The following is a 22,066-nucleotide window of genomic DNA, read 5'->3' on the forward strand; positions in this document are numbered from 1 at the left end:
GCTCATGTGTGTCCTTGTTCACTTTTCGCGCCTTTTGAATAAGATCTGTTATTAGTTTGCGCACCTTACAAGGGTCTGCACTTAGAATGCTCCTCTGGGTAAGGGACAAGAGCCCGGAATAGAAACCAATACTCCCCAGCCCACATCACCTAGGTTAAAAGCCTCTGGCAAAGAGGCCTTGGCTGCCCCCAGACAAGGCAGGAGAAAGGATTAAAGGTGGCTAGCCACACAATATTCCTCAGGGCAAGGTCGCTCAGGACTTATCACTGCTCTCATTCTCTCCTGGCAGACTAGGACTGGAGTAGGGAGGGGGAGATTCCTCAGGGAGGGGCTGGAACCCACCCAACAAGCTCACTGAACCAGCACAAGGTTGCAAATACATCATTGTTGGCCACTTGCTTCTACATTTTTCCTCATGCTACCCAACAGAAATTCCCCATTTTCTTCAAAAATCCCCATCGTCTTTACCCCTCTAACACATACACATTAATGTCTGTCTAGCTACCTTAACATGACCAACCATCCTACAAAGAAGTCATTCTGATCCATTCTAGATCATTCGTGCTAAGAACCAGGGGGTGGAGGCCAGCATCGTGGCAAAACGGGTTAATGCTGCAACATCAGCATCCCATGGGGGCGGCAGTTTGAGTCTCAGCAACTTCGTTTCTGATCCAGCTTCTTATTAGTGGCCTAGGGAAGCTTAGTAAGATGGCCCAGGTACATGGGGGCCTGAACCCATGTGGGAGACCTGGATGAAGCTCCTGGCTTTGGCCTGACCCAGCCCTGGCTGTTGTGGATATCTGGGGAGTGAACCAGTGGATGGAAGACAGCGCTCGCTCTCTCTCTGCTTCTCCTTCTCTGTAACTCTGCCTTTCAAATCAATAAATGAATCTGAACGAAACAAAACAAAACTAAGGGGTCATGCTTTTAGAAATGCGATTTGCAGGCCCGGCATTGTGGCAAAGCGGGTAAAGCTGCCGCTTACAGTGCTGGCATCCAATATGGGCCCCAGTTTGAGGCCAGACTGCTCCACTTCCGATCCAGGTCTCTGCTATGGCCTGGAAAATAGAAAGTAGAAGATGTCCCAAGTGCTTAGGCCCCTGCATCCATGTGGGAGAACCGGACCCAGCTCCTGGCTTTGGATCACCCCAACTCTGGCCATTCTGGCCATTTGGGGAGTGCACCAGTGAATAGATCTTTCTGCCTCTCTAATTCTGCCTTTCAAATAGCTAAATAACTTTTTTTTTTAAATGTGATTCGCACATTATTGTCACAATGCAAGCAAAGGCTTTGGATTACTTAAAGTATTGATAAAAAATCAAATTTTGGCTAAAATTCCAGTCTTACCCTTTGAGAAATCATTGGGGGGGGGGGGTATGGCACAGTAACTGAGCTGCCCCTTGGGACGCCTGCCTCTTATAACAAAGGGCCTACATTCCAATTCCTGCTAAGCATACCCTGGGAGACACCAGATGATGGCTCAAGTACTTGGGTCCTTCCACCCCCATGGGAGACTCAAATGGAGTTCCTGACTCCTAGCTTTGGCCTGGCCCAGCCCTGCCCTCGCTGTTGCAGGTATCAGGGAAGTGAACCAGTAAATGAGCGCTCTCTATTTGTCTCCCTCTGCCTTTCAAAATCAAATAAATTTAAACATTTTATAAAGACCATTCAGCTTGTTGCCAGAAACGGCTCAGAGGGTCTTGTCTCCGCAGAAGAAGGCATTCAGATGTGAGCAAGCAGTGGTTAAGTGAGGCAGCAGAGTTTAAAGAAGAGGAACAACACCTGATAAGCCAGGTGGCCGTGTCAGGAAAGGACTGAGAGCCCAGTCTGCATCCAGACCAAAGGTTTTACAGAAGTTGGGAATGGCCCACCAATTCGGGGATATCGCGGGCTGGAGGGCTTCCTGGGCACGGAACTCTTAAAATTCCTCCCCAAACTTCCTCAGCACAGTGTTGATGGACCTACCAGCCCTCTTGGTGCAGGCAGGCAAGAGTCCCCCAAGCTGGGCTAGGGAGAAGACCATCCAAGGTTAAGGAACAAGGGTAAGACTTTGGATGGGCAAATGCTGAGCTGCTTCCAAGGCTTGCTTCTACATTTCTTCCTTCATTCAACGCCACAAAAAATAAATTCCCATTTTCTCTGGCCCCTCTTACACACAGACTAATGTCTACCTAGCTACCTGAGAGAGAGGGAAACTTCTATCCAAGGGCTCATTCTCCAAATGCCCACAACCTCCAGAGCTGGGCCAGGCTAAGGCCAGGAGCCACAGCCAGGAACCCCATCCAGATCTCTCACATGGAACCCAAATAAGTGAGCCGTCATCTGCTGCCTCCAGGGTGCACATCAGCAGGAAGCCGCCTGGAAGCAGAGGCGACGCTCAACCCCAGGCTCTCCACTATGGGACACAGGAGTCCCAAGTGACAACCGCTGCTCCAAACACACGCCCTGTCCAACATTTATTTTATACATTTTATATGAAAGGCACAGTTACAGAGAGAGAGGTCTTCCATCTGCTGGTTCACTCCCCTAATGGCCTCAATGGCTGGCCGGAGCTCCGCCAACCCAAAGCCAGGAGCTTCTTCGAGGTCTCCCATGTGGGTGCAGGGGCCCAAGGACTCGGGCCATCCTCTGCTGTTTTAGCAGGGAGCTGTCAGAAGCATTTTTTTTTTTTAGTTTGTTCTAAATCATTTTTAAAAACTGTACCTGAGGTGTTTTATTATAAAAAGTTGGTACCCATATACCCATGCTAACATGAACTGAAAATTCATGTAGTTACTTCATGTTTTAGCTTGACCTTTAGTAAATCTTTAGCTTCCCTGATTTTGGCTGCTATATTAGGAGATCCTCCCTTGTCTGGTGATTTAAAAGCATAATTCCTCGAGGTGCATCTCTTATTTTTCCTTTGTTGGCAGTAGGGCTTACACCTGGTATTAATGCTGCTCGTTTTGTCGTTTTGGGTTCAAACCCCCCTCTGTGTTCGCCGCCACTGAAGGCCGATTTCGGTAGACTTTGAAGACCTGGCTCCATACGCTTCATAGCTTGCAACACATAACGGCCTGCAAATCGTGCAGCAGCAATGGTCAATCCGACCGCTACTGTACTGGCCACGGCTTGGGCTCAGCTCCCCTGCCTGCACCGGGAGCACCGTACATCCCAGTCTGGGGGCCGCGGCCACCAACCAGACGCCATTACCCCAAAAATGAGGAGCCGCCAGCTACACTCACAAACAGCCCAAGCACAGGCTTCCCGTGGAATCCAGAAGCATTTTTACATGGGGGACAACTGTGGCCACACCCCGCCCTCTGGGGTCTCCAGCGTGGACCTCCTGAGGGAGAAGGGGCCTCTGGCAGTGCTGGTCGCCTTCTGGGCTTTCCTGTGCTCTGGCCTGCTGGCCGGCTCTGCGCTGCCTGCCTCTTTGATGCTGCTCCATGTTGGATCTTGTCCACACCATCTGACACTTGCAAAGTAGCTTGCTACCCTGAGTGGGTGGGTGAGTGGGCACCCCTAGGCCTGCCCACTGCAGCATCGGGGTGGGGGAGGGGGCCGCGTGTCCCAGCCCCTGGTTGAGCTGCCGTCACTCACCTTCACCAGGTGCCCTCTAGTCACCTCCCCAGGTGAAGCTCCTGTTTCATTCCTCTGAACACATGGCCATCACCTGTAGAGCTGTCCTGATTCCCTGGTGATGGCCCCAGCTAATAACCGGGGAGCCTGGCCTTCACCCCCATCATAGTCTGTAAAATGGTCCTAGTAACGCCCCACGCCTTCCACCTGGAGTGAGATCAAAAGGGCCCCATGCAGGCCAAGCTGCTTTCCCAAGGCTGTGGTTGAGTGCCTGGAGGCAAACTGGGCCCCCTCTCCACCAAGGGTGTGTCAGCTCAGGAGGGGCTGCAGTTCTCAGATTGGAAACCTGCCCCAGGTGCCCGGCCCTGGCAGTTCTAAGCATTGCTCGGCCAGGGGCTGCAAAGGCTGTTTACTTAGGGCCCAGCGGTGCCTCCAAGTTCAGGATTGCTACCCATTTTACCCACATGGTTTGAATTTCTGCCAGTATGAGACACATGCACGTCAGACCAGAGACGGCCTTTTTTAAGGGGGCAACGTTGGGCTGGGAGGGCTGCTGACTTATTCCCCGAAACTCAGCGTTTTTAGCAGCCCCATCCACACCCATGGGTGCGAAGAATCCCAAAGGCGGGCTAATCCCATCTGGTCGCCCTAACCCTTTCAACCCAAGCGTTTATAAACGCGCTGCCCTCCACCTACTCCATCACTTCTGGACAACTTTTGGACAACTTTGCTTCCCGAGCTCCGAGATCCCACAGCAGCAGCAAGATGAGCGGCACAGAGGCTGGAAGACGGCCGCGGCTCACCCACTCCGGAGAGGCCGGGACGGCGGGCTCGGGGTCCAGCTCGTCGGACTGCTGGAGAGCGGGCGAGAGCAACATGCTGGAGAAGACGGAGCGGCTGGTCACCGTGAACGCCGTCTACCGCTGGCCGCTGCGGGTCGTGAGAGAACACTACCTGCGGCCCTGCGTGCCCTGCAGCAGCGCGCTGTGCTCCCAGCCCGAGCGCTGCCGCAACGGTCAGAGACGCTGCGGGGCCGGGCGGGCGGGCGGCGCCGGGAGGCCGCGCGGGGCGGGCGGCGGGAGAGGCGCGGCCGCGGCTCCGAGGCGGGAGCGGCGCGGGCTCGGGCGCTCCGGACCGCTCGGCGCTGCGAGCCAGGCGCGCGCTCGTCGGCCGGGGCTCTGGGCGGGCGGCGCGGGCCTGCGGCGGCCAGGGCCGGAGCGGCCAGCCCCGCGCACGGGCTGAGGCGGCCTGCGGGCTCCGGCGCGGGCCGGGGCGCGGCAGAGGCTGGCGCCGCCCACTCGGCTGTGGGGGGAGGCCGCCTCCCGGCCGGGCGCGCGTGCCGGGCAGCTGGTGTGGAGCCGTGCGAGCCAGACCTTCCCCTCCGGGGCTCTCCGCGGCGACGCCGGGTGGCCGCCCCGCAGGGCACGGGGGGCGCAGCCGGGGCCCCTCCACGCAGCTCGGGCCAGGGCGGACAGCGCTGCGCGGCTCGTGGCTTGCACCGGGCAGCCCGCCCTGCCGGCCCTGGGCTTCCCTCCGAGCTGAGCTTGCGGGGCGTCCGCAGGTGTGCACGCTCGGACGTGGACAGCCGCCCACCCCGCGGAGCCCACATTTCTGGCAGCTTCGAGACACGATGAAGCGGCCCAGTGCGGCTGACCCCGGGCCTGTCCCGTTATCTACACAGTTCTCGGAAGTTGTCTTGCCCCTGGGGAGGGGCGAGGGTTCAATGCTCTGCTCTCTTGTGCTTTGTGTTTCAGTGGGCAAACTCTTACCTGCGGGGGTGACCCATTACATGGTCCCAGACAGCTCCGTTTTCCATTACTTTGACATCTTGGAAATGCCCGAATTGAAGGGAGTCATTTGGTTGCAGACGGTGACTGACGCTCTGCGTTCGGAAAGAGGGTGGAGGTATGTTTGTATTGTGTGGAAATGAGAAGGATCCTTAAGATAATGGTCAGTTTGTTAAAAATATGCATTAGCTGGATTGTTTACAGGCTTTGCCAGATAGAATATTTTAAAATGAGTGTGAAGTTGACTTTATTCAGACACAAAGATATAGATATTTTCTCATATCCAGGTTTAAATGCTGCTCCAGGCGTCATATTTCTGCTACTAAAATCAATGTGCTGTTATAGTCCCATTGCTAACACTGCGAGCCTTTTCAACCTGTTTTCTAAAATATTTTTAATATTAAGGATTGCTTTCGAAGCCAATTCCTCTGTCATTCAAAGGCAAAGCATGGGTATTTAAATGTCTTTTCTCTTGAACATTTCCAAATGAGTGAACTTGATGAAAAAGGATTGGTTTTTCCACTGCTTAGTCCTGTCTCCCTTATACTGATTGTGAAAACCAGGGAGGAGCAGTTAGGAAAGCGGCTTCCAGGTGACACCCTGGGCTTAGCACATAGTAAGCACCTCTTGAGCTCCTGTTCCGAGGCCTTGGGGCACACAGTCTTAGTCCCTCTTACTACAAACCTGTTGACTTCCAGGGATGAGATAAGAGGAGCAAGGTTGGGGCAGGTGTTTGCTGCTTGGGATGTTCTCACATATCAGAGTGCTTGGTTTGAGTCTGGCTCCTGCTGATTTGAGCCCTGGGAGGCTGCAGGAGGGGGCCCCTGCACCCGGATGGGAGATCCAGCTGAAACTTCTTTGGCCTGAGCAAGGCCTGGCCATTTTGACCATTTAGGGAGTAAACTGGTAGATGACAGATCATTTTGTCTCCTGCCTTTTTAAAAAAGACGTGGCATGTGATTGGGCCCGAATACAATTTTTTTGTCCTCCGCCGTCTGAAGCTATTGCTGGGTTCTGGGGAGACCTGTTCAAGGTGCTGGGACGCTCCTAACCTGCCATGCATGCAGGTTATTGAGCTCCATCAAGCACACTGATCTGACTAGAAAATACAGCTAGGGTGGCTGCACTCTTCAGTTACAACCGAGAGCCCACACCTGTCGCCCACAGAGGGACTTGCTGTTTCCTGCTTGTCCTGTTACTGTGCCAGGCCATTTATTAATCTGTTTTGCCTGGCTGATAGGTAGCTGATGCAAGAAGCCTGCATGTATGGGAGTGAACCTGTTTTGGTTTTTGTTGTGTGTTTTGCTAAGTGTCCGGCAGGGTGGTGGTGGCTCTGTGGTACCCGGGTAAGCTTTGATGCATCAGTTTCCGGAGGGCTGAACTTGAGATGCCTGGGGTCTAACGGGAAGGTGTGAAGCCAAAGCATGGCTGGGCTCTGAAGATGTCAGGTACCCACCAAGCACTAACTGCCTTCACCTGCTCTGTACTAAGATGTCTTTATTTGAAAGTGACAGAGCTGGAGCTCCATGTCTCCCACAGGGGTGGAAGGCACCCAGGGACTTGAGCCATCACTTGGCTTCCTCCCAAGCCGCATAAGCAGGGAACTGGATTGGGGCAGAACAGTCGGGTCTTGAAGCAGCTCTCAAAGATGGACATGTACCACAGCACTAACCCCTTGATCCCTTTAAAATAGGCAGATGTTTTCTGTGATACTATATAACCTTAACGATTAAAAAGCACCTTCTTAGAAACTGGCCCTGTGAGACTTCATCATTGATTTATGGCACAGGCCAGTGTGGCTGGGATTCTCTCTCCTTTCCTAGGGCTGCCAGCAAGAAGTAAATTGTTAATGCTTCCCAAGGTACAAAAATACAAGTGGCTATACTCTGCTGGAAGGGACAGGTGGAGCTGGGCAGAAAAATCATACAAAAGCTACCACCCGGCTTGTGCTGTAAAAGACCTCGGCGAGGGTTGGCAAGATGGAGATGCGTGCCTGCTGTGCGCTGACTTGTCTCCCCCGTGTCACAGGTACTATAACAAGCTGCGGAGCCTCCTCAAGGACCCGAGCCACGAGTGTGTACTCTTCGCAAACGAGTACCATGCTTCATGCTACCACGCTTGGGGAAAGCAAATGTTGAAGAAAGATTGGGCGAAAAGGTATGGTCATCTGCTGTGGTTTTCATGTGGGCATCTCTTGCTGCCTCATTGGAAGCTGATCTAAAACAGACCAGGAGTTTTTTAGGGGAACCATGATACTAAAAGCACGTGATGTTGGTAGTTTAGATATGTCATTTGAATATGTAATTGAAATATTTTAGAAATCGGGATGAGGAAGATCTACCGAAGTCATCCCCGGTGCAGAGGCATTGGGCTCGCTGCTCCCAAAAGCTGGGACATTCCTAAGCGGTGTGGACTCTGTCTAGTGGCCCCTCATCAAGGTGAGCCCAGGGTACAGGTGCTAGGCACACCAAAAAAAAAAAAAAAAAAAAAAAAAAAAAACCTTACCGTATAGAACATGTCATCTTTTCCTTGCACGACTGATCTGCTCTAGCTCTTAAACACGTCCGTTCTGCAAAGGCACCTAGGAATGGATCCATCCTGGGTGCTGTTGCAGCCCCAGGTTTTCTCAGGGGACAAGACCTGAGAGGAAAAAGCATTTCTCTCAACAGGGACCCCTGAGTACCACAGAAGTGCTTATCCACGTTGGGCTCTCTTGTGCTTACAACCCAGTCTTGGAAGCACAGCCTGGGTCTGAGAACTGTGTTCAAGTTCAAGTACTTTGCAGCCGATTTCTGGGCATTTTAGATGGTTCCGTTTCAGACTGCATCCTGGTCTTCAGCTGTTTTCAGCCTTGTCTTGTTAGCCAAAGATTCACCTGTAAATCTTGTGGGCTTCCCCAGGCATCGTGTGGGGTGCTGTGTGCGAGCCCTCCAGTTAAAAGGTGCTAAAATATGACAGACAGGGTGCTCAAGGAAGAAATGCAAATTCTGGTTCCTCTGTGTGTGTCTCAGAACCCGGGGCTTATCAATAATAGAAGCCCAAAGCTTTCTGGGATGAGGAGTGCACGAATGGTCTCAAGAGACCAGAGGACGGCAGATCGGTGAAATTCTGGCAGTGTGAGGGCTCCTGTGTGCTTTGTTCCAGGATTATCTACGCCGCGGCTTTGTGGTATTATAAGCACTGCGGGGAGAAGATGCCCATCGTCATCGTGGCAGACGAAGATTCCATAAAGAGATTCAAAGTGAAGAGCGAAGGAGTATCTGTCATGACGTTCAAGGTATTTCCGGCTGTGGTGTACATGGCTGTGTGTTCACTTCCAGTGTTGCTCCTCGGAGTCTAGATCCCTTTGGCAACCAAGAAAAGAGAAAGTAGAGCTTGAAGCAGTTCCATCCTGCTAGGTAGAAACTTAATGAGACGCTCCGATCGCTGTGGATTTACAGAAACCCTAGCTGGACTCTGAATTGTAGGTTCTCTGAGGGTTCCCAGGAGCATGTATTCCTAAAGATTTGCCAATGGGATTTTCGTGGCCTTGCTCTAAAGAAGTGTTCTGGCATGCCAGAGAGTTCCAGGGTGCTGGATATGAATAGCAGTGTCACTGGTGTTTTCTGTGGCAGTATATCATGTCTTGTCCTGCAGAGGACAGTCGAGTCAAAAGTATTCCATTTCCTTGCTTTTTGTGAGAATTAGTTTTCTTTGTAGTCCAGCAGTCTAGAACACTTCTCATTGTGTGTAGCATCTCCAGCTGTGCCCCCCTCAAGGTGAGTGAGAGCAGGAAAACAGAGTTGAGTTTGGATGAAAGGGAAGGCCAGCATCTTTGGAGATGGAGAAGCACTGAGACAAGCTGGCCCATAATGACAAGTTTGGTGCTGATAAGCGGCCGGTGACCATAGCATGGAGGCACTGAAGTGAGCATAGACAAAACTTCTGAAAGGACCAAAGGAAGAACAGCAGTTACCACAGGATCCGGAAATGAATGGGGGAAATGCTGGTGTTGACACTGAGGACAACCTATTTGCTGTTCAATTCCAATACAGACGTGAGCTAAGACTCCAGGAGAGGGCCAAGCCACCACTTGCAGGGCTGGCATCCCACATGGAAATGCCTGGCTGCTCTTCATGGCTCTTGGATTCGGCCTGGCCCTGCCCTGGCTGTGGTCATTTGGGAAGTGAACCAGAGGATGCAAGATCTCGGCGTGCTCCTGTCACCCTGCCTTTCCAATCTTTTTCATTATTAGACAGGTGGAGTTAGAGGGAGACCGGTCTTCCTTCCGTTGGTTCACCCCCCAAATGGCCGCTATGGCCAGCGCTGCACCGATCCGAAGCCAGGAGCCAGGTGCTTCCCCCTGGTCTCCCATGCGCAGGTGCCCAGTCACTTGGGCCATCCTCCACTGCACTCCCGGGTCACAGCAGAGAGCTGGACTGGAAGAGAAGCACCGGACTAGAACCTGGCACCCATAGGGGATGCTGGCGCTGCAGGCGGAGGATTAACAAAGTGAGCCACGGTGCCGGCCCCTCAATCTTTAACACAGCATATAAAGAGGAGCTTTTGCCTCTGCCTTCTCTGTAGGCCATTGTGTGTAGCCATGAGGTCCATACAAAGTGCAATCGGAAAGACTTCAAGGTGCCAAGTCCGGGTCCCTACCCCCTGGGCACCTTCAAGGTGCCAAGTCCTGGTCCCTACCCCCTGGGCTTCCTCTGAGTCTCGGGCTTTAACAGGAAGGGAGAAAACCACTCGGTGGCAGCAGGAGGCTCAGGAGGGGACTGCTGTTGTCATTCCTCACCATGCAGACGGCAGTGCCAGCCGGGGCTTGGATAGTGCCACCACACAGTCCTGTTCTGATCCTGTTTCTCCATGCCTTTGTACGACACAGGAGTATTTGAAAAAGTTCTATTCGGATCTGGAGGCTGCCCACAGCTCCTGTGACTTCACTGATGAAGCCCTGTATGAAGAAAAGCTGGAGCGCTTGGAAGCCTCAGGACTTAATTACAACCACTATCTCCCCCCGGACGTTCTAGAAGCTGGGCTACAGTCTGGCCGCTACGTGGAGGTGAGGGCTGCCATGAAGAGGCAACAGCTGTTTCCTTCCCCTCCTGGCGGCCTGAGGCTGCAAACCAGATGGGAACAGGCAAGCCAGGACAGTGGACGTGCACACAGCCTTGGGCCCGTGTCCCTCGATGTTGGCTGTCCAGTTGGCGGCCACTCTGGAATGATGCCGTTCCGTTGTGTGGTGTCCTGAGCCTCAAGACCAGAGACCGAAGCAGTTTTGTACATGCCTCCTGTCACTGGCTTCGAGATAAGATTTGTTCAGGGCTCCTGACCACGTGGATAGGTGTTAGTGACGACTGTTGTTCATAGCACTTGGAAGGAAAATGGGCAGAAAAACTGTTGACCACATTGATTTTTTTTCTGGTTTTAGGGAATATTGTGTGTGAATAGACAAACAAAAGCGGAAGCATTTGTCCGCGTGCAGGACACAGAGCAGAGTGAAGAAGGTACAGTATATAAGCCTCACCTACATTTCCACCTGACTTGATAGCACACAACAAGGAAGCAAAGGTGTTACTGACACCCCAATCTCATGGTAGCAGTGAGGGGGTGTGGAGAAGGGTTCCCTACATTGTCACTTCATTTTTATAAACTTAAGGTCTCAGAACCAGTAAGCTGAGCTTGGATCCAAGGCTCTGTGGCTGTGGTTTAAAAACATTGCTCTGTCCTGCCTCAGTGTGGTCTGTCGGCTCCCCGAGCTTTCGAAAGGAATGCAAATGGGGGAGAAAGCCAGGTAAATGAGCTGTCCTGAGATGGAGTGTAGTTCTTGGTTCATACTGACCTCTGGGTGGAGAAAGGAAAAGCCTGGATAGGGCATGAGCAGGAATGGGTGGGAAGAGGAGCAAGAGGGACAGGAGGCGGCCCTGGGGAGAGCGTGTGCACAGGGCCTCCAGCCCCAGCCTGCAGAAGCACACAAGTGTGGCTCTGCCTTCGGAGGGCAAGGCGGTGAACAGGAGGACTCGGGCCTCCCTGGAGCGGAAGCCCCCTTGACGTCGTGATTTCTCTGCTGCCCCAAACACTAGATTATGAAATCCTAATCAACGGGATGAATCCCCGGAACCGCGCGCTCCACGGAGACCGGGTAGCCGTGAAGCTGTTCCCTGAATCCCTCTGGAAGAGGAGAATGGCCACAGGTCGCGAGGCCGGCGAGTATATGCCCACAGGTGAGCCAGCGGATGCCACCCTGGCATCCAGCCTTCTTCCAGAATTGGGTATTTCTCAGCAATCCAGGAATAGGGCAATTTCATTGGAAGTGGCAGACCAGTTGTGATGTATGGACATCCTGCAGAATGGCTGCATCGAGGTAACCAGCATGGGACACATGGTTACCGCTTTTCCCAAACAAGTTCTCATTGCATTCCAGCCTGTGCTCTGTCATTATTCAAAGCAGCTGCCACCTCCAGCCCTTTTGCATACCACACCGCAATACCTGGGGTCAATATAGGCTCAGATTCCAGCTCCCTTCTAATACTTGGGAGGCAGTGGTGATGGCCCAGGTAGGGTTCCTGTAACCCGCATAGGAGACCTGGAGTGAGATGCTGGCTCCTTGATGTAGCCTCTAGCCTTGTTCCTAGCCTTGTGGGTATTTAGGGAGTGAACTCGCAGGTGGATGTGAACTCATTCTCTCTGCCTCTCAATAGAATAAGCATATTTAAATAGGTAATTGATTATTTTGCAATGAAAAGTAATAGTTCTTGTATGCCAAGAACTCATCAAGGTCTCTTACAGGGGTTGCAGGGGCCCAAACACTTGGGTCATCCTCTGCTGCTTTTCCTGGACCGTTAGCAGGGAGCTGAATCAGCAGCCAGGGCATGAACAGGCAACCACGTGGGATGCCTGCTTGGCAGGCCGTGGCTTCACCCAGCTATACCACAGTGCTGGCCCCAACAAGTTTATTTCCTTAATAAGACAAGGGTGAGAATGATTTGATTTTCCAAGATACTGAAACCCAAAATCAATGAGGTAATGGCAAAAGAAAAAGCAGGATTCCAAATGTCACCTCCGAACCCATAGAAAAAAGCTACCAAAAGATTATCCATGTTAAAAAAAAAAAAAATCGGGCATCTCTAGAAAGTCTACATGTTTAAAATGGCTAAGAAGGCAAATCTTCAAAGATTCCCTTGAATTAAGTGCTTGGAAAAATGGGACAGGGACAGTTAGATGACAGCTAGCTGGCTAACCCTTGTGATTTGTTTTCCACAGGACATGTGGTGGGTATTACTCAGAAACACAAGCGCGATTATATAGTAACCTTTCCATCAAAGGAGGATATACAGTATTACAGCAGGAAAACGAAGAAATACGTTGCTGTGCCATGGGACTGTAGGATCCCCAGAATTCAAATTCACAGGAAACAGGCTGAAAAGTACCAGGTAAAGGACACTGCACCATGGCTGCCCTGCTTCTGTCGTGGCCAGCTTTTGGATCAGTGCCAGAAAGCACTGTTAATTGCTTTGCAAATAAATTGTGGGTGGCATCTGGCATTCCAAGGTGCTGTTAAATCCTAAATACATAGGTGCCATCTATTACGTGGTCTAAGGCTAACAACTGAAGGCTTGAGCACGTCCTAGAAAGCGCTCTGTAGGACAGCCAGAGAGAATACATTGTCCTGCTGACCAATGGAGAAGCTTCCAACAGCTGCACTTGGCCAACACGAACGCGCTTTCTTCCAGCAAGCAAGGTAGAAATACAAGCCCTGTGCCTCGTAGGGATGATGTAGAAGCTCTTCAAAGAATCGATTATCCGTGAAGGAATATAGGTGGGAGGGAAGACATGTTGTCGCCAAGAGACTAGGCACTGTCCAGCATCACCTGCCTCCAGCTATGCAGCCCACTAGCCTGGTCATTGTCCCTCGGACACCCTAAGCCTTGTGACAGGCTCCCAGGGGCCTGTTTCAACGGCTTGCTGAAACTGCTAGACAGTGAGGGTCCTGTTGACACTGATGCCCCAACCCAAAAGGACATGAAACTCGAAGTACCTCCTACAATCTGAGACCTAGGTTCCGGAACTTACCCTGAACCCTGCACCATTGGGTTCCCGGCTTGTGTTGCAAGTGTGAGCCAGCTGGCTGTTCACAGGTGGCACATTCCAGCCTCCTTATTTGATGCCGAAGAAAGGCCTCCCACTGCAAAAGCACTGGGCCAGGCCATTCCATACCACCTGGCAAGTCCCAGAATCAAACACGCCAGCCTGCAGACTGGCCACCCTCTATAGAACTGTCTCGAACCTCTCGTTAGCGAATGCTTTCAATAACCCACGGAACCCTGGAGGCGAGGCTAATGCTTTATGTACCTTCTCCTGCAGTGTTGCAAAGCAGTCGTCCACATTGATTCCTGGGACGTGGGTTCGAGGTATCCGGACGGACACGTCGTCGGGACACTGGGAACAAGTAGAGACCTGGAAGGGGAAATGAAGTCTCTGCTCGTGGAGCACGACATCTCCGAGCGGCCCTTCTCTGAAGCCCAGGTCAGATTCCCGGAGGCCTCTGGTCTAATGGCAGACACGTTATGCACACAGGGAAAGATCTCTAGACTCCAGCGACTCGCTGGGAAGCCACAGAAAACCCTCAACCAGACCCAAGTCAGTTTCCAGTGGAGCTCTCAAGTCTGTAGATCCTACAGCTATGTTTCAAAGTGGCAGGTCGGTGTCTCCTGGTCAGGATAGGTCCATCCGGCAAGTCGAGGAGAGCTGGTTGTATCCCCAGCAGAGCTCCGTCTCTACCCATCATTCAACCCCAGCAACAGGGAGCAGAGTCCAGGATGCCTGTACGTCTGAGCCTTAGGTCTGAGAGCAATGCTTGTGACGCAGCTTTCCTAGACTTTCCAGAAGACGGAAAGCCCACAAACACAACACATTGGCTTTTCCATCACTTCCACGTCATTAGAAACAGATAATAGCTATTCTCTTGAATGTGCTATTCGCTGATAGGTTTCTTTTGCTTAATTATTACATATTGGCAGAGCCTATGTGGTTTTAACAGTTAATGGTAAACTACTGTATATTGATGTGCCCCTGTGTGCTCAGCCATTTGGCTGTTGGCCTGTTATTTCTATTCAGTATTATAAAAAAGCTACTTCACATATACAGCAACATTACTTTTTTGATGTGGTCAATCCTTCCCGTGGTAATCTCACGTTAAGGATTACCTTTTCCAAGTCAAAGGGGACATTGAAGTAGCTTTGTTACTTGTTGGCAGACTGTTTCCCAGCTTGCACCACCATTAGGAGTATGAGCGTTTTGGCAGAACCAGAGCTATCCTCGTCAAATATTTGAGAATGCTTTACGTCGTCAAATGTTCATGTTTTACAGTAGTTCCTGGCCATTATTTTGTTGACTTGTCTGGCAGCTCTTGGAGAAAATGATTCCATAAAGTGGGTTTAGAGGTCACAGGATGAGAATTCTCTCTTCCCTGTTGGCCTCAACTCACTGCACTGCAAGCTGATGGTCAAGACAGGGACAGGGAGAGAAAGGACCATACTTGTTGGTCCTGTTTTAATCATCCCTGGCATCTTTTTATTAAAGATTTATTATTTGAAAGTCAGTTACACAGAGAAGAGAGGCAGAGAGAGCGAGGTCTTCCATCCGATGGTTCACTCCCCAGACAGCCACAACGGCTGGAGCTGTGCCGATCCAAAGCCAGGAGTCAGGAACTTTTTCCGGGTCTCCCACGTGGGTCCAGGGGCCCAAGGACTGTCAGAGCAGAGCAGAGAGCTGGATAGGAAGAGAGCAGCTAAGACGCGTATGGGATGCCGGCACTTCAGGCCAGGGCGTGAACCTGCTGCGCCACAGTGCCAGCCCCCCTGGCATCATTTTTTAATATATGCAATGCCTTAGATGTTGTCCCCCATGGTTGGACCAGAACAGGCCAAAGACATTGAAACGTGGATCATTGTGGAAAGGGGTACATGCGCTCTTAGAATTTGCCACTCGTGTTGGCTCCAGTCCTCTTAGAAGGCTGGTGGGAGGTCTCCCGTCAAACCCCCAGGGCCTCCAGGGCAGGAGGCACAGCACCTGACCCATCGGAGGCCAGCACAGGATGACGCAGAATGGAACTGAGCCCCTGAGGGTCAGAGGAGGCAAATGGCTGAGAAGGTGGCCTCTCTTGCAGATGGGCGAGTTGCCGGTGAACACCCCAGAGGAGCCTTGGAGCGTGGACCCCGAAGAACAAGACCGCAGAGATCTAAGGCAAACGAATCTCGTGTTCACAATTGACCCAAGAGGGTGTGAGGATGTGGACGATGCGCTGTCCGTGCGCACTCTGAGCAGCGGCAACCTGGAGCTGGGCGTTCACATAGCAGATGTAACCCACTTTGTGAAGCCGAAATCTTGCCTGGATAACGAAGCTAGGGCTAGGTAAGGCCGTGTGCAAGCCTTGGAATGCCTGCGACTTTCAGATGAATCTGTTGGTGCCCTGCTGATGGTTTCATCCAGGAACCCCCACCCCACACACCCACACACCAACTAGAGTTCAGTGACTGGCTCAGCTTGCCTTTCCTGTCTCCCACAAACGGGTCACGGGCTAAGTTGTCACATAGGAATGTGTTATTTGATGTCACGCATGGGGTCATCACACTCCAATTTGGCTTCCACGAGCAAGATTGATGTCAGTTTGCCTTCCCGGAAGAATGTGCCCCGAGCAGTGTCAGAGCAAAGTGGGTCCATGGGGATCGTTTTAGCACTTGATGAAGAGGCAAACGGCCTCGGATTCTGGGCAGTGATTTCTGGCTGTCTCCTCCCTGTGGGACCCTGCAGCCCGCGGGCCTATGTCTGCTGACAGTCTCACTGCCTATGTGTTTCCAGGGCCACAACGTACTACCTGCCCGACCGGCGCTATGACATGCTGCCCTCCGTCCTTAGCTCCAATTTGTGCTCTTTGCTGCGCGGCGTTGACAGGTGAGCTCACGACTGTAGCCCTTGGTTCTACTGTGCTCTCCTCCCCAGCCACCCTGTGCTGGTCTGTGCCCGACCTGAACGCCTGATCTTGTTCCCCTAGCCTCCCTGTCCCTCCTCACCGCTTGCCTCTGCTCTCCCTCTATCTGTACCTCTATCTGTATTTTGAAGATTTAGTTGAAAGGCAGAGTTAGACAGTGAATGGCAGGGGCCCAAGCACTTGGGCCAGGATCTGCTACTTTGCTAAGCTCATTAGCAGGAAGCTGGATCAAAAGAGGAGCAGCCAGGACTTTAACCTTTCTAGAGACAATACTGCACACACATGATCTCCTTTCTTACACACCTAGCGTTTTTTTAAATGGAGCAGTTCATGTGTCTTGGAGATAATTCCACATTAAGAACTGGAAAGTCAGGTATTTGCCCGTTGTCCTATTACAAGCAAAGCTGTGCTGAATTTTGCATGTTCAGAAGGACAGGGGGGAATCTCAGGAGGTGGGATCTGAGCTGGAGCCCATGCGTCAGTGTGACTAGGATCGAATTGCCTTCAGGGATCACAGCAGGCACATGCTCACCAGCAGTGCAGGATGCCTCATTTCCCATAGGCTTGCACACAATACCTTGTCTGCTTCTCTCTGCCAACTTGATAGAAGGGTTGGAACTACATCCTTGACACTGCCACATGGTACTTTGACCCACTGTGCCACAGCACTGGCCCTGGCACTTGGGTCAACATCCAACACCAGTCCTGGCTGCTCCACTTCCATTCCACCTTCCTGCTAAGGAGCCTGGGGATGCAGCAGAAGATGGCCCCTGCCACCCGTGGTGGAGACCTGATGGGATTTCCTAGCCCCTGGCTTTACGCCTGCCCCAGTTGTGGTTATTGTGGGCATCTGGCATGAACCAGTGTCGGGGCGGTATGTCTCATATTTCTGTCTAGTTGGAGCAGAAACCTGTAGAAATGTCATTTCAGTCAAATCACATTGAAGGTTGAATTCTCTTGCTGCAAGGGGTGAAGATGTGGATAGTGACATTGTTGATGTTACTGCTTTTGTAGATACGCTATGAGTGTCATCTGGGAACTGCATAGGACCACCTACGAGATTAAGAGTGTGTGGTATGGAAGGTCAATTATCCATTCCACATACCAACTCTCCTACGAAGCAGCTCAGGAGCTCCTCGATGGGAACTTGGGCATCACAAATGACATGAAGGAATTCCAAGATATGGACAAAAAGGAGAAAGAAGACAGGCTGCAGGAACTAACATGGGCGATTGAAAAGTTGGCAGACATAGCCAGCCACTTCCGGGCGCAGCGAGGTCTCGATGGTGCCTTAGATCTGGACGGCATTGAAATCGGTGTGCTGTTCGATGACGAGAGGAACATTCTCGACCTCGTCCCCCGGCAGCAACGTACAGTCCATTGGATGGTGGCGGAGTGTATGATACTCGCCAACCACTGGGTGGCCAGGAAAATCTACGAAAGCTTCCCCAGGCAGGCCCTGCTGCGCCGGCACCCGCCTCCACGCCAGAACCTCTTCTCGGAGCTCAAGCAGAGCGCCCAGGCCGGAGGGTTCTACATTGATACGAGGTAGGAGCGCCAGGCTGGGCTGCACAGTCACTAGCTAGCAGGCAGAGCTACAAGGGTTCGTCACCCGTGGGTTCCCTCCCCAGCTGGGCCTTGATCCAAAGCCAGGAGCTTATCTGGGTCTCCCACATGGGGGTAGGGACCAAAGAACTCGGGCTATCTGCCAGTGCTTTCCCCAGGCCATGAGCAGGGAGCTGGATCACAAGCCGTCTGGGATGCCAGTATCAAGTGGAGGCGTAGCCTGTTGGGCCTCAATGCCTGTTCCCAGACCTACTTAACAAACTCGGGATTGTTTGTGCATCTTAGGAGGTGTTGTGCTGGGGCCATAATTCGATAAAACATTTAGAAGGCAGAGTTAGAGAGGCAGAGGCAGAGAGGTCTTCCCCCTGCTGGTTCATTCCCCAATTGGTGGCAATGGCTGGAGCTGAGCCAATCAAGAGCTTTCTCTGGGTCTGCCTCATGGATGGCATCCTCCACTGCTTTCCCAGGCCACAGCGGAGAGCTGGATCAGAAGTAGAGCAGCCAGGACTCGAACCAGCACCCGTGTGGGGTGCCAGCCGCAGCAGGGACAATCTAAACTCGGGGGACACTCAAGTGTAGCATTACTTCTGGAGCTCTAGGCTGCTGTAGTAGAAGAGAAGAGCTGCTTCTGAGATGTGGTCGTGAATGAAACACGTCTCCCTGCTGGCAGAGGAAGTTACTTAGAGGGGACGGGAGGCTTTTCCGAACGCATTGCCTTGTCCGTGCCTGGAGTAAAACCGGGCTCCTCTGTTCTGTCAGCTCTAACAGGTCCCTGGCGCTTTCCCTGGATAATGCGCACGACGTTTCGGACCCCATAGTCAACAAGCTGCTGCGGAACATGGCGACGCTGGCCATGTCCAACGCACTCTACTTCTCGACAGGCTCCTGCAGGGAGCACGAGTTCCACCATTATGGTGAGTGACAAAGGGTCCTGGGTTGCCATAGCCTGGAGCAAGTTGTTTCCAAATCTGATCTTCAATCGTTTGGTTTCTCTTCACAGCACTCGGCCTGGACAAATATACTCACTTTACCTCACCAATAAGGAGATATGCCGATATCATAGTCCATCGATTACTGAGTGCAGCTATCGCAAGAGACAAACCGGAAATGGATTTGTTAAGTGAACGAAGTCTCGAAGAGCTGTGTGATCATATCAACGAACGACACAGGGTAGGAGGTTTTTAAATTCTTAGCCATTGCCTCTTGGTGAGCTGTGCTGGGTACTCAACTTTAGTGCCATGGTAGTCCAGCAAGGATCACGTTAGTCCAGAAGGATCTGACCCATGCTCCCAATCCATTCACAAATGTAAGAGGGGAAAGTTGCATGGACTTGGACTTCACCCTAAACTACACGTCCTCAAAAGGTGGGAAGGTTCACATCACACAGACAGGAAGACCTCCCCACTGAGGTTCTGGACAGCGTGAACGAGAGGATACAGCACTGCTGTTGGACCATGCTCTGTAAAATTCGCATGGTTGTTCCTGCACAGCCCATCACAGCAGGAAAGGTTAGAGAAGCTTCTCGCGGAAGAACTCGAGTTTTAGACTTGGCATGATGATGGGGCCTGGAGAAGTTCCTGGAAATGGCCTTCCCAGGTCTAGAGGTGCGCAGACAGAACACCGGCAACGATCCTGGGTGTTCCCAGGACAGCAGAGAGCAGTGGCTGTGGGAATCGCTCTCCGCTGTAACCTTGTGGAGGGGATCTCTGACCAGGCCCTGGGCCTGTGGCTTCTTACAGGCTGCGAAACTGTGCCAAAGGCAGGCAACGGAACTCTTCCAGTGCCGTTTCTTCCGAGACAAAGATGCAGACAGAGACGAGCGCTGCGTTGCCGACGGGATCATCTATGGCTTCCGGGACACCGCTGTGCAGCTCTACATCCCAAGGTATGTCCCATCTGCTGCAGTAGGGAGTAAGAAAGCCTGCCTCAGCTGCAGAGAGCACGCACAGCACATCAGACGAAATTATTAAACCACTGCTTCTGGAGGTTCCCTATACACATATTGTAAGGATGCCTAACTATAAAGGCAAAGTGGGAGATGGGAGAACAGTGCACCTTCTAACTCAGTGAGTTATCTGAAAGATGGCGGATGCGAAGTAGATCCTCCATCGACTCCTTCCCACCCAAAATGGCCACAGTTGGCCAGGATCTTGGAACGCCGCTTGATGTATGGAGCAGTAGTCACATTCACCTCCTCCCCAGGCACATCAGCAGGGAAGTGGAATACCTGGGACTCGAACCAGCACATCCAATATGGGATGCAGGCAAACACTTGTTTTGCCTTTTTTTTTTTTTGGCAGGCAGAGTGGACAGTGAGAGACAGGTCTTCCTTTGCTGTTGGTTCACCCTCCAATGGCGCCGCAGCCAGCCCGCTGCGGCTGGTGCACCGCGCTGATCCGAAGGCAGGAGCCAGGTGCTTCCCCTGGTCTCCCATGCGGGTGCAGGGCCCAAGCACTTGGGCCATCCTCCACTGCACCCCTGGGCCATAGCAGAGAGCCGGCCTGGAAGAGGGGCAACCGGGACAGAATCCGGCACCCTGACCGAGACTAGAACCCGGTGTGCCGGTGCCGCAAAGCGGAGGATTAGCCTGTTGAGGCACAGCGCCAGCCTGTTTTGCTTTCACTACAAAAGGAACACTGTGTAGATAAGTGTAAAATCTGCTGTAAAAAACTACTGTCTTATCTGTCAATGATTCAGGTATGGGATTAAAGGAAGCGCACAGCTGAAAACCAAAGATGGCTGTGTCCTCCATTTGGGGCCCAATGGTGAAAACCTTGGCAGCTGGGCCCCAGGAGCACCCAGGCGATGGTACAAGAGGACAGACCGTGTCACATCCAGCGGGCAAGGCGTCGCATTCCGCATGTTCGAGCATGTTACGGTAAGGCTGTGCGGGTGCCTTGTGTGTGTCCTTTCCAATGCAAAGTAGAGAATGCAATTCGGGAATACATCTCTCCTCTTCCTGTGACAGGTGAAGATATCTGCACAAGTTCAACCGTATCATCCCAATGACCTACACCTGGAAATCATAAGCAAGAAAGCCTCCGTGGACCCAGAGGCAAGGCATACTCCCCAAAGCTCCCCATCACCCACGAGAGAGTTAGCGGGGGGAAACACTCAGTGTGCCGAAGACGGCAAAGAAAATCTCCCTGAGGAATACCGGCAGTTTCGGCAGACAGAGGGAGAGAGCCTCTACACTCTCCTGGAAGAGATGAAGAATCGAGCGATCCAGGACCTTTCGAGCCATCTTGGAATTCTATGAAACTTTCAGTGTCAGTCACAATTGACTATTTTTACATTTACTGCACGAATCCTGTTATTTGTACAGGATAAACAGTAGTACATATTGTACCGTTATAATTGTGTAGCTACCTCCTGTTGCTATGGAGCAAGTGCTGCATCTGCTTAAGATGCCCTGGGACAGTGATGAATTCTGTGTGCCCTCATCTTCCCAGCAGATTGTGAACCACAGTGTATGTGATGTCTTGATTTGGCATATTTACCATAAATAATAAATGTATTTCTTACAATGTGTCCTCAGCTTCCTTTTCTAAGGGCACAATCTTTGGGAATACAATTTCTTTAAAGATGTTTTCCAATGGATGGAAGATATTCCTCTCGTTTATAACTGTCTCATGTTGAAGATTGATTTGAGGGGACAGATGGGACAGTGCCCTGATGGAGGAGCACTAGAAAGAAGTAGTGCTACTCTTGTCTTTTACTAGCAGACCTGATCTATGATGGCAGCAGCTGGGGGAGGGGCAGTCCGTGAGGAGGGGAGGCGGGGAGGGTGAACTGGGAACATCTGTCTGGAGCTGGGGACACAGCTGTGCTTCACGGAGTGTGTACATTCCCGTCTGTAAGTCGCCCTCCAGTAAAACCATCACTAGAGAAAGAAATCACAGAATCTCAAGAAAGCAACAGAAATAAAGGCAGACTGATCCCAGTAGAGTGTTGGTTGTTCTGTTTTTTTTATAAAATGATGGGATAACAAACCATTTGTTGTTTTTCTAAAGATCTATTTCATTTAATTGAGGCAGAGCCACAGACAGGGGAAGACCAAGAGGCCTTCCATCTGCTGGTTCACTCCCCAAATGCCCACGATGGCTGGGGCTAGGCCTGGACCAGGTGCAACCCAGGAATCTGGAACTCCATCCACGTCTCCAACATGCATGGCAGG

General features: G+C 51.9%; 1 protein-coding gene and 1 pseudogene across 1 annotated transcript; one reads left to right on the forward strand and one right to left on the reverse strand.

Moving 5' to 3' along the window:
• Positions 1–2,764: 2,764 nt before the first annotated feature.
• LOC133770597 (mitochondrial import inner membrane translocase subunit TIM14-like) lies at positions 2,765–4,439 on the reverse strand (annotated as a pseudogene).
• LOC133770598 (DIS3-like exonuclease 1) lies at positions 4,438–21,148 on the forward strand. Its single transcript, XM_062206655.1, has 17 exons — positions 4,438–4,576; positions 5,316–5,466; positions 7,377–7,464; positions 8,428–8,625; positions 10,219–10,395; positions 10,765–10,840; positions 11,417–11,557; positions 12,597–12,766; positions 13,698–13,859; positions 15,502–15,746; positions 16,194–16,286; positions 17,338–17,871; positions 18,649–18,803; positions 18,890–19,059; positions 19,629–19,774; positions 20,587–20,767; positions 20,858–21,148. The coding sequence occupies exons 1-17, from the start codon at positions 4,438–4,440 to the stop codon at positions 21,146–21,148; spliced, it is 3,117 nt and encodes a 1,038-aa protein (XP_062062639.1).
• Positions 21,149–22,066: the final 918 nt, after the last annotated feature.

This window comes from Lepus europaeus, chromosome 11 (genome assembly GCF_033115175.1).
Source record: "Lepus europaeus isolate LE1 chromosome 11, mLepTim1.pri, whole genome shotgun sequence".
NCBI lineage: Eukaryota > Metazoa > Chordata > Mammalia > Lagomorpha > Leporidae > Lepus > Lepus europaeus.

What these genes read in the sequence shown, in the direction of transcription:
- LOC133770598 (XM_062206655.1), top strand. Translation starts at nt 4,438, where the DNA reads ATGCTGGAGAAGACGGAGCGGCTGGTCACCGTGAACGCCGTCTACCGC. An exon ending in GCACGAGTTCCACCATTATG is followed by an intron (nt 18,804 to 18,889) that starts GTGAGTGACAAA and finishes TTCTCTTCACAG; the next exon opens with CACTCGGCCTGGACAAATAT. An exon ending in GCATGTTCGAGCATGTTACG is followed by an intron (nt 20,768 to 20,857) that starts GTAAGGCTGTGC and finishes TTCCTGTGACAG; the next exon opens with GTGAAGATATCTGCACAAGT.